This window comes from Octopus sinensis, linkage group LG4 (assembly GCF_006345805.1).
Source record: "Octopus sinensis linkage group LG4, ASM634580v1, whole genome shotgun sequence".
Taxonomy (NCBI): Eukaryota; Metazoa; Mollusca; class Cephalopoda; order Octopoda; family Octopodidae; genus Octopus; species Octopus sinensis.
Window position 1 is genome coordinate 105,913,138 of NC_043000.1, and position 12,067 is coordinate 105,925,204.

Consider the following 12,067-nt stretch of genomic DNA (forward strand, 5'->3'; position numbering starts at 1 on the left):
GGTAATCTGTTGATCAACATTGACCATGCATTTGCACATGTGCAGAGTGAAGCAACATTTTCTTTTAGGAAGTCTGACAGTTGCCTATGTCAGTGAGTCTGCTTTCTCCATGTCATTGGTGTTTATCCAAAGAAAGGTCCAGTACAGCCTGGCATTACAGTCATTGTAGGCATTTCTGTCAGAATGCAAAGAACTGGAAGAGATAATGCAAGGTATCTTGCCTACTCCCAATAGTTCTGTCCAGGATTGGTACATCTTTATTGACCCAAAACGATGAGAGGCAAAGTTGAACATGGCAAGATTTGAACTGCAGTGAATTGGAACAAAAATTGTTCTAACTTCTCTTCCAATTTACCAGGGAATTATATTTTACATATAATTAAGTCTGTGAGAGATGGTAAAATTAGTGGAGTATTGGATAAAATAAGCTTGTGATATTGGGTTATGTCCCTTTATGTTCAGCGTTAATCTTGCTCAAGTTAGCTTTACCTGACATCATTCGATCCCTTTGAAAGCAGGGACCCAGTAAAAACACGATCCAATCACTGAAATCTATAAAAGAATATAGCTGAGGACATTTGGTTTAACATGGATTCATTGAGAATATTTGATATGGCTGGTCATATTCATTGGCTGTGATTGAGAGCAAACTGTTACATTTGTGAAGCAGAGCAAAGTGTAATAGAAGTGAACCAAATAAAGACAATTCAAATATTAAAAAGCAAACATTTAAATATCATTTAAATTCCAGCTGTTTGAAACTGCTTTTTAATTATGGAAACAGTGATTTACAATGAAGACAGAAAATGACTGAAATTGTTAGGACAATTTTTAGGCACGTCTAAAAGAAAAACATTTTGTCTCTATGTTAGTGAAGTTTGAAACCATTCCAGTTACCAGACAATTAACAGAAATGAAGATGATATCTTCAGATGAATATATAAAAAATGTTTGAAATATATTTCACAGCGATACCTGGTGTTCTTACTTGACAAATTTACATGTAATATGAAAAATAAAAAAAAGAAAAAAGAAAAGAAAGAAAGAAAGTGGCATTCAACATGGACTTTATTTTCAGAAAAGCATAAAAGACATTCTCAGATGAAAAACAACGGTTCATATGTAACCTGGAAAGCCTAAGAGATAGTCTTGCAACTTCATTACATGAGAAATATTTCGACTTCGTTGTCAAACAAGTTTGCACCGGCATTACCTTCACTGTTGCTAATATGGCTTACATTCTTCATTGTTTAAGCACACTGATGCTGCCAAAGATGTCTACATCCATCTCTGTCCACACATTCTAAACTTCCCCTCACTACATCTAGGAGAGCCTATATTATCTCCATAAAGAAATAAGCCTTCATTTACTATATTAGTGTAGGAAGCAACAATGTAGAAATTTACACATTCGCCTACAGTTTGCAATGTTCAGCTTCTTTGATGATGAAAAGCATCATAACTGTTATATGTGTATCATCATCATCATCTTTTAACGTCCGCTTTCCATGCTAGCATGGGTTGGACGGTTCAATTGGGGTCTGGGAAGCCAGAAGGCTGCACCAGGCCCAGTCTGATCTGGCAGTTTCTACAGCTGGATGCCCTTCCTAACGCCAGCCACTCTGTGAGTGTAGTGGGTGCTTTTTACGTGCCTGACGAGGCTGGCAAACAGTCATGATTGGATGGTGCTTTTTACGTGCCCCCAGCACGGAGGCCGGACTAGGCTGGCAACAGCCATATGTGTAAATGTATACATATATATATAAATATATCTCCATGATTAGCACTATTTTATTATGCACATTTAGCAGATAGTATGAACTGTGATTAAAGCGAATACACATGTGTCACTCTGCTTTATACATATATAAACATGCTAAGTAAATAAACGCAGTCAACTCATTAACGCCTCCAATGAGTTGTTTTATTGTCCCAAAACAAAACAAAGAAGATATATATAACATGGTACCATTACAACAAAACAGGAACACAACAATCCTGAACTTAAACTAATTAACGCTTTGTCTTCAGATATACACGAAAATCCAAAATGGCAGTCCCTGTTGCTGGTCATGGATTCATAGAAAGTCAGGTGCAGACAGTCAAGAAAACATTAATCAAATACTGTGAAACTAAGGAAGATTCACATCTAGCACTTGTCATTACAAGTAACACTTCTGAGGGCTGACATGAAATCCCCAGCAGAAATGCTGAATGGCAGGAAATACAAAACCACTCTGTTAACAAAGATCCAACCTCCTATTGACCAAGAAGAGACAAGGGTAAAGCTGGCAGCCACTCAAGAGGAAGACAGAAATATTATAACAAACATGCACAACCAGAAATACTTGGAGGACAACATGCATACTCAAGATCCTATAACCAAAACATGAATCCCAGTACAAGTTGTCAGTAGAGCTGTAACTCCAAGATCATACATTATAGAGACTGACTTTGGTAGGCAGCTGAGATGAAAAAGAAACCCACATCTGCCCAACACCAAAACTGCCAAGGATAACATGCACAACATCTCAGACATCAGCACAGAGCACAACAAAGTCTACTAGATGTAGACCCAATATCTTACCACCAATTCGATACAGCTAAAAATCATTTTTTTAGAAGAAGGGATGTTATATGTTCATATATGTATGTGTATATATACATAAATATATATATCTCTATCATTAGCACTATTTTGTTATGCGCATTTAGTAGACAGTATGAACTGTGAATAAAGCAAATATGCATGTGTATCACTCTGCTATATACATATAAAAACATGCTAAGTAAATAAACATGGTCAAAGCATATCAACGCCTCCAATTTGTTTTAGTGTCCCAAAACAAAACAAAGAAGAATGAATGAACACCCTACATTTTCGCTCTGGCATAGTATACCATGGACTACATTATCCAAATTATCTTTTTTGTGAAATAAAGTGTGGTTTGAAGTAGATTTACCTACTATTTCTAGCTGTTTAAGTAACTATAAGAAATTCCTTCATTAGCTAACAGCAGAAGTGTACAGTATGCACTGCAGTTCTAAGCCTATGAAGGAATTTTGACACAGGTAGGGCTGGTGGTAGTGGGTGTCATAGTAGCAGCACAAGCAACAGTACAGCTTCAAGACAAAAAACAAATATAGATATTCAATATTTGAGGAATGTTAATAGGGAAAGAATGAAAAGAGAAACAACAACACAATTGAACAAAAAAATATTAATATTTTATACCAAGGTTGGCTTGTTCTATGAATTTAAGCACCCCCAGAGATGGAATAGCCAGTGTTACTGAGCTGTCATGCCAAACAAGGCAAAGAGATCAGTTAAGTGTATTGGGGCAACCTTGTTTCTGGATATACTCCAAATTACTGGGGTAGTCTCCACCACAGTACAATGTGAAGATTAGTGGGTTTTTGTTATCCAGATACAATTTTTCCAAAGCTAAGAAATGGTCCTGGACAGAAAAAAAAAAGAGAAATTAATATACAAAAGAAGTAGTAATATCTGTTAGAATTAGAGATCAAATAAGCTTGTCAGAAACTGTCATCAGAAAGATCAGCTGAATATCAATAACAGAGGGAAGCTCAACATTGTTATATTATCTGGTAGAAGACTGCCATATTGTCTTCTTCAGGTGTAACAAAATTCTTGTTAATGAAGACAATAATTCTGTGATGAAAGTTGAACCATTCTGGCTTTAGTTAATGTTTGGAATCAACATCCTCAATATATATAACTGATATCATGTGACTCCTCTGAGTACAGAAAAGTTGATTTTTTGAAAAAGTAACTTTCCAGTTATATATAAATATATCTGTATGTTTGGATATTGAGCAGCGAGTTGATAGCAGTTACTTGGTACTGTTAAAAATCTCCTGGTAGCTGTTTCACTGAGAATGTTGATGAAACTCAATTCCGATTCCAAGGTATGAATTACTCAGTCTTTCATTCTTTGTATTCTAGAAATAACTTGAGGCGTCTTTGGGTTTCGAGACTAAGCCGGAAATCTCTGTAAAGAAAGGAGGAAAATAACAATAATTTCTAATTAAAGCCAGAAATTGGGTAGGGTTGGGTATCTGAGTGAGAATAGTTGATTTAATTGACCTAATAATTATGACAGGCACAGCTGGCTTTATCAGGATAAACTTTCATCTTAGAAAGTATAGGCAGGCATGCTCATACCTCGCTGGTGCTGTTTAAAAATAACACCCAGTCCACTCTGTAAAGTGGTTGGTTTGAGGAAGGGCATCCACAGCCCTGAGAACCATGCCAAAACAGATCTTACCAGTGCTGGTGCCACATAAAAAGCACCCAGCACACTCCACTCTGTAAAGTGGTTGACACTAGGAAGGGCATCCAGCTGTAAATAACCATGACAAAATAGATAGTGGAGCTTGGTGCAGTCCTCTGGTTTGTCAGCGCCTATCAAACTGCCCAATCCATGCCAGTGTGGAAGATGGATATTAAATGATGATGATGATTTTGTCCAACACTCTGCTGATTCTGCTAGTCTGTCACTTTCATTAATAATTTCTAACAAAACACAAGTGTTAGTGAGCAGATATAACAGCCAACCAAGGTCATTCAATCTGGTAGAAAAAGCAGCAACATTCTTTCAAGTCCCATTTTAACATCTTTAGAAAGCAAGGATACATTATACCATGTAGCCCTGGTTATACATGACAACGAGATGGTCATGGCTGGGATACCTTTGAATGTAGGTTATGTTAAGAGACAGATAACAATAATCCTAAGGGAATTATTTGAGTCAACTAGTAGTCTAAAAACAATAATTTATTTTATTAGACCACATTAAACCAAATTTATATAAATCAACCTTTTCTAATGAAATATACAGGCTATATGTTTCAGATAATTGTAAGCATCAAGACTTTAGAAAAATTTACTAAAACAACTAATGCTTTCATTGGAATTATATAAGTTTAATAAAAACATTAAAACAAGAGCTGCATCAGATAACCAAAAGTGGTCCCAGGTATTGGTATCAAAAGAGAACATTTACTCCAGTGTTCTATATACACAGCAACCTCTTGCTTAAAGAAAAAAAAAGTTCTTGCCAGCACTACTTCAGCTAAAAACTCGTTAAATATATTTTACTTGTTCCAGTCATTAGACTGGTCATACTGGTGCACCACCTCAAAAGGCTTTAGTCAAATAAATTACCCCTAGTACTTATTCTATCAGCCCTTTTGCTGAATTGATAAGTTACAAGGATGGAAACAAACACCAGTTGTTAAGCAGTGATGGGGAACAAATACACAAAGACACACACACACTTCTTGCAGTTTCTGTTTACCAAATCTGCTCTTAAGGCTTTGGTTGGCCCGAGGCTATAGTAGAAGGCACTTACCCAAGGTGCCAGGCAGTAGGACTGAACCTGGAACCATGTAGTAGGGAAGCAAACTTCATACTACATAGCCATGCCTATGAATTACAATCTCATTATCTGTTTGAGATTACTGAAATCTCGTTACATTAATATTATTGAGGCAATTGCTTTTAAAGCCAAACAACTTCTTTTTCCATTTATAGAGAGATGAAATTTTGCTACAGCCAATTTTCATACTATTAATTTTCTTATACTACCATTTGGCAAAAAATGACTTGCTAGACCATGAACTATGAAAAAAATGAAACCTATTGTTAATCAGGTAGACTGATGCAACTATAGTTGTATTGTGCAGAGATATAAAAAAAAAGTGTTTTATATTAAATAAAAGATCTGAACTGAAGACCTTGTGATTAGTAGCTTACTAACTTGATCTCATGTACTTTGATTATACATTGATTTAAAAAAAGTTATATGTTTACTTACATGACACATTTTCCAAATGTGTCAACAATTCGGTATATGGCAGACTTCAAAGCAGAACGGAAGGCATGTCGCAGAGCCAAGTCATGGGAACAGTTGACACCAGTAAGGCTCCGACGTCCAAGAGTTGATGTCAGTTTGAAATGTCTTTCCACGTTCTAAGATATAAAAAGTTAGGGGGGTAAAAAAACTTTACTAGTTGGAAATCAAAGCAAAATAAAGTGAAGAAAATAGTGGAACCAGTTTGAAATACAAAATATCTCCATCTTCTCATGGAAAACTAACTTAATCCTTATGTTACTATATTTCTGTTCAAATACATGGCTTGTGTTTCAATTAATACTGAAAATAAGAATTTAGTAAAATATTTAGTATTAAGCTGGTACTTGAAAAATAAATTAGCATAAAATTTTGATGGAAAGTTTTAATTTAGGTTACTTTAATCCTTTAGCATTTAAACTGACCATATGCAGCCAAAATATTTTACCTATTTTATGTAAAAACAGGCCAGATCCAGCCCCTCAAACCTATCCTACTATGTTAGTCTAAAAATAAACAATCACATAATCGAAATCTCAAAGCTACAAGATAATGCAGGATAAATTCAAAACAATGTGAATAAACAACCATTTATTTGGTGGAATAATCTGAATGCTAAAGGGTTAAAACAAAGTTTGTATCATATAATCAGGGGTAATCTCAAGGGATTGGCATCAAAAGAGTTAATAACAGAAATTTTTGCAGTTTACAAATGAAAACTGGTTGGTTTGTCATATTCTTATATTAGACACATGGTTACAATTTTAGGAAAGGGAACAGGAAGATGTAGAATAAATGACGTAACACAAAGGATAGGAAAAAATGAAAAGGACGGGAAGTAGAATGTGGTAAAAGTTTTCATTTGAAATAAGTAAACATACAGATTATTAGGCTTTTCATTTCAGTGATAATGGCAAGTCAAATTCATCAAGGTTAAAGCTTTGTCATCTGTTATCCAGTTCATCATCATCACATTGCAGGTTTTCAGCAGAGTTCACTTTGGTGTAAATGTAAAGATAGCCCATAAGTATTTGGTGTCTCCACCCATTCCTCACCAGTTTCAAAGGACCAGTAAAATAATAATTACCATAATCTGTTTTATCACTTGACTAAGTCTTAACTAGTTTTCTAGGTGTAATCTTTCATGATATATAATATATAATATATATATTATAGTGGTTAGGGTGTTGAACTCATGATCATAAGGTTGTGGTTTCGATTCCTGGACCAGGCGATGTGTTGTGTCCTTGAGCAAAACACTTCATTTCACGTTGCTCCAGTCCACTCAGCTGGCAAAAATGAGTAATCCTGCGACGGACCAACATCCCGTCCAGGTGGGGAATTTCTACGCCACTGAAACCGGCCCTTATGAGCCTAGCATGGCTTGAAAAGGAACATTTATTATATATATATATATATATATACCATTATTATCATCATTATCATTTTAAAAAGATTTGTTGAAAATTTCCTATAGATAGATGTGCTTGCTGTCACCAACCCTAAACTATTTCCAACCAAGGTAGTATTTATCCATGACTAGACAGTTTGGTAATGAAGGATACCACTTGCATGATGGTGACACTCATTTACAACTATCACATGATGTCAAGGCAAGGAGACAGTAACACACATATATACACAACAGGCTTCTTTCAGTTTCCATTTACCATATCCAATTACAAAGTCCAGGGATATAATAGAAGACACCTGCCCAAGATGCAACACATTGGGACTGAACCCAGAATCATGTGGTTGGGAAGCAAACTTCTTACCACATAGTCACACTGCTCCTATATATATCTATAACTGAGAATGTGTGTCTGCTTGTCTGTGTGTGAATCCTTAAAATTCAAAAAGTACCCAACTGATTTCATTCAAATTTTGCACATGAGGCAAAAAAATTTTCAACTTCTTGCCTAATTTGAGCTCAGGGGCAGATAAACCGCATTTTTAAAGCATTTTGGCAGCATTAAGGATCGTAACTTGAGTATCCAGCTGCTTTCCTCCAAATTTGCAACAAACATTAATCAGACTCATCTAATTGTTGTTGACTAAAAAAATTTCTGACACTATGGCCCCCCCACCCACCAAAATTGCAGATTAATTAGATTTGAGTATGCTGCACTGGCTTTTATCTGTTTTAGGCCATTTTCTGACAATAAAATATTGACACTACTTATGCATTATAAGTAGCGTATAATATTTTACGAAAACCTTTTTATCCAATTTGGCAGAGGAAATGAGAAGAACATTAAACTCATTCATCTATTCTCCAGAAGTGCCCTGTTGTCTCACGTTTCCAGTCCCATGCAACCCAGCATGTCTGAACTATATAATGCAAAATGTTCATACAAAAAAAAAAGCAAAAAAAACTGCTAACTGTTGTAACTCAGCCATTCGAGTTTGACTGAGTGACCACTTCTGGAAGCTACACTTACCACCTCCCCCCATGTTCCTCCCTTATTTAGTTAGACGAGTAAATACAGGGTGTCCCAGAAGTAATTATGATTTTAGTGAAATTGGATGCATTTTTTTTAAAACTCACTTTTATCCATGTTTAATATGTGTTAAAAGTGTATAAATTTTGAATTTTGTCTTATTTTCATTCTTGTTGGATCTCTCTTATTTGTCCACAACAGCTTTTTTTTCAATTTGGTAGCAATCACTTTTTTTACCTCCATCCCCAAGATGGAGCAATTGTTTAGCTGAGCTTAAAGAACACATTCAGTTAGCAGTGCAGGAGCTAACTCCTGAAATGCTTCAAAATGCATTTCACATTAAGGGATACAGATATGTTGAAAATTTTCAATAAAAGTTTGACGTAAAATTTATAAATCTATTTGTTTTGGTATTATAATTAAGTAATAAACATAAAATTCTGTCAGTTTTTTAAAAATTTGCTCAATTTCATTGAAACAGTTAATTCTGGAACACTCTATATGGTGTAGCATTGTTAGTTGTTGAGTTGGTCAAGTAAATATTAAAATCAAAGGTCTTCTCGCTGTAAACATCTCATCTTTTTGTTAAGCATATTGTATCAAGGAGTATATTATCCAAAAGGTATCACTCCTTTATAGGTGTGGCTGTGTGGTTAAGAAGCTTGCTTTTCAACCATGTTGCCTTGGGTTCAGTACCACTGTGTGACACGGAAATTCTCTTTCATTACAGCTCCGTGTTGACCAAAGCATTGTGTATATAATTACCATTACTGTATTGCTATATAAAATAACACATACAACTCACTTATGATTCTCATATAATAAACAGAGGTTTGTGTATGAAATTGATCTTTCTTCTACTTCAATTATTACATGTTTTTCTCTTATAAAATACACACACATACAGGAGGAGTAAATTTCTCTATATAATAACACATTGAATGTGGCTCCCAAGAAAGAGTAAAAGTAATTACCTGATCAATGATGGATATTACTGCTAGTATGTATATATATATATATATATATATATATATATATATAATATATATATATATATATATAAAATATACATGTATAACCTAACAAATACGGTTGCTATGTCAGTGTTATTCAATCTGCAGCTGAATAATTGCAAATCAGCTTGAAACCATTAGTATCCCACTAATACCAGGCATTCTATTTACAGAAATTATTCACCTACCAATGTGGTATTGATTGTCCACTCTGTAACATATGTGTAAGCGTGGGGGAGAGAGAATGTAATATATATATATATAATTCTGTCTGTCTGTTGCCTATGCATTCTCAAATAGCTCCATCAAATCAAATGAAAGTTTACAAGTTAATAGTATTACACCCTGTGAGTGTCAACATGTAATTGTTTTATTTTCATTTCAATTAAAACAATATATTTCCTCATAAATAATCTTTCTATAGTCAACTATAGTAAAGGACATTTTATACCATGATGACGACATCACATTTTGTATATGTGTGTTTATGTGTCAGTGAGTGAGTGTTTGTACATTCATTACATATGACATAGTATGTTTGCATGTTCGTCACGTACGACATAGTAAAGGACATTTTATACCACAACAACACATTTTGTATGAGTGTGTATGTGCCTGTGAGCATGTGTCTGCACGTCCGCTACGTACGGTATAGTAAAGGGCATTTTATACCACGTTGGCACATTTTGTATATGAATGTGTAGGTGTCTGTGAGTGTGTGTGTGTGTGTGTTTGTGCATTTGTTATGTACAACATAGTAAAGAAGATTTTATACCACCACCACAATGATGACACATTTTGCATATGAGTGTGTTTATGTGTTTGTTACGTACCACATAAGAACATTTTATACCATGATGACGACACATTTTATATATGAGTATGTGTGTTTGCGCATTCGTTACGTAAATATGTCTGTTGTAGTATATGTGAGAGTGTATCTGTGATTGTCAATTACACTGATGTAAACTGGCTCCAACTAATGAAATAATTGATAAACTCAATCGTGAACTTCAAAAGTTAACAGATACATCAGAAATAACTTTTCCATCAATTCCACAACAGTTGATCAAGATCAAGCAGTTCAATATCCTGCTGAATTTCTGAACACACTTAAACCCACTGGGATGTCACCGCATAACTAGACACTAAAGCTGGATGCTCCCATTATGCTGCTTAAGACCTCGCCTGTGTAATGGAATTCGCTTAACTGTTACTTCCATGAAGCCCCATGTCCTACAGGCAACAATCATAACAGGTAGTCACAAAGGAGAAAATGTCTTTATTCAAACTTTCCTTTCATACCTGCAGATGTTCTATTTGAATTTAACAGGCTTCAATTTCTAGTCAAACTAAGTTTTGGTATTTCAATTAACATATCTCAGAGTCAATCCCTCTACTATATGCTTCATCCCTCTACTATATGCTTCATTTCTCTACTATATGCTTCTCCCACAGCCAACTCTATGTTGGTTGCCCATGAGTTGGAAGTAGCACCAATTTATTCATTTGGGCACCAACAAAAAATTACACAATGAATATTGTTTACCCTGAGGTGCTTCAAGATTGATAGATCAGTTCTAAATTCTATTATCATTACAATTTGGATATTTTTAATAAAATATAGATATTTTGAAATAATTATGAGAAGAAAAAAAAACTTCATATTTATTGTTTACTAATCTGAATAAGAACAGTAGTAACCTGAGTAACACTGGATAATTCAGCTAGTGTAAATATATATATAAGACTACATTAAAGAAAATCTGCCTCAATGCAATCTTGTCTGACCCATGTAAGTATGGAAAAGTGGATGTTATGAAAATGATAATCATAATGATATACATCTGACTTGGAAGAGTGTATGAAATTGAAACAACAATAATGATCTTAATTTACCTCATAGAGTGAGACCAAAACGTTAAGTATCTCTGGTAAGTTCTGCTGTACAATACCAAGTGTATCTTCAGCGTAGGAAGCCGCTACCAATCGGGATAAAGCTACAGTAAGACAATACAAGATATAGAATACAGTCTGAATACATGTTAACATTGCTACATGTGAAAAAAGATCTTACTGTGTAGTGGTTATGGTTGTAATGATTAGACTATTGTGGCCTGTTGTTACAGTGACCAGGGTGTGTAGTGGTTATAGCTATAATAATTGGCATTCATTAAAACTGTATAATGGATATTGTTAGTGCCTACACAAAACAGTGGCTGTGGTTGATATAGCTAGACTGCTGATGTTAGATGTCAGTAAAATTAACCTATATAGCAGTGGACAATGATACAGTAACTTCATAGTGGTTGTATATAATTTAGCTACACTCTGTACTGGTTGGGGTTAATATATCCAATTTTTATGGTGAGTGAGGTTAATACAGCTAACCTCTAATGTGTATAAATCCAATTAAGAGGTTAACAAAACCTTTTTTAATTTCAAATTTGTCACTTGTTCAAATATGCTTGAGGCATATTTGAAATGGTAACAAAGCCATTCACTGTATTTTGTCATGGAGAAAATTTGTTGCTGTAGACAGAAAGCATGTAAACCCACCAAGTTAGTTCATAGTGCAGGATTCTGTATTTTTTAATACAGAATGCCTGTAAATCCTATGGTTGTTATTGATTCCTACTGTAGCACTGATTTTTTTGCAAGTTAGTGAAGGAAGGGTAAAACAATAAGCTTTATAGGTTACCCTCTAGAGGGATACCAGAATAGTGAGAAAGATTCA

At 34.7% G+C, this 12,067-nt stretch overlaps 1 protein-coding gene across 2 annotated transcripts in view; it reads right to left on the minus strand.

Moving 5' to 3' along the window:
* Positions 1-2,952: 2,952 nt before the first annotated feature.
* Positions 2,953-12,067, minus strand: part of LOC115210302 (nucleoporin NDC1-like) — a 59,586-nt gene continuing 50,471 nt past the window's right edge. For both annotated transcript variants that reach the window (XM_029778824.2, XM_036502297.1), the window contains 3 exons: positions 11,230-11,330; positions 5,841-5,995; positions 2,953-4,013 (listed from right to left, as the gene is read on the minus strand). In XM_029778824.2, the coding sequence (XP_029634684.1) occupies positions 3,950-4,013; positions 5,841-5,995; positions 11,230-11,330 (320 nt within the window). In that variant the 3' untranslated portion in view covers positions 2,953-3,949. The remainder of the gene's footprint in view (positions 4,014-5,840; positions 5,996-11,229; positions 11,331-12,067) is intronic.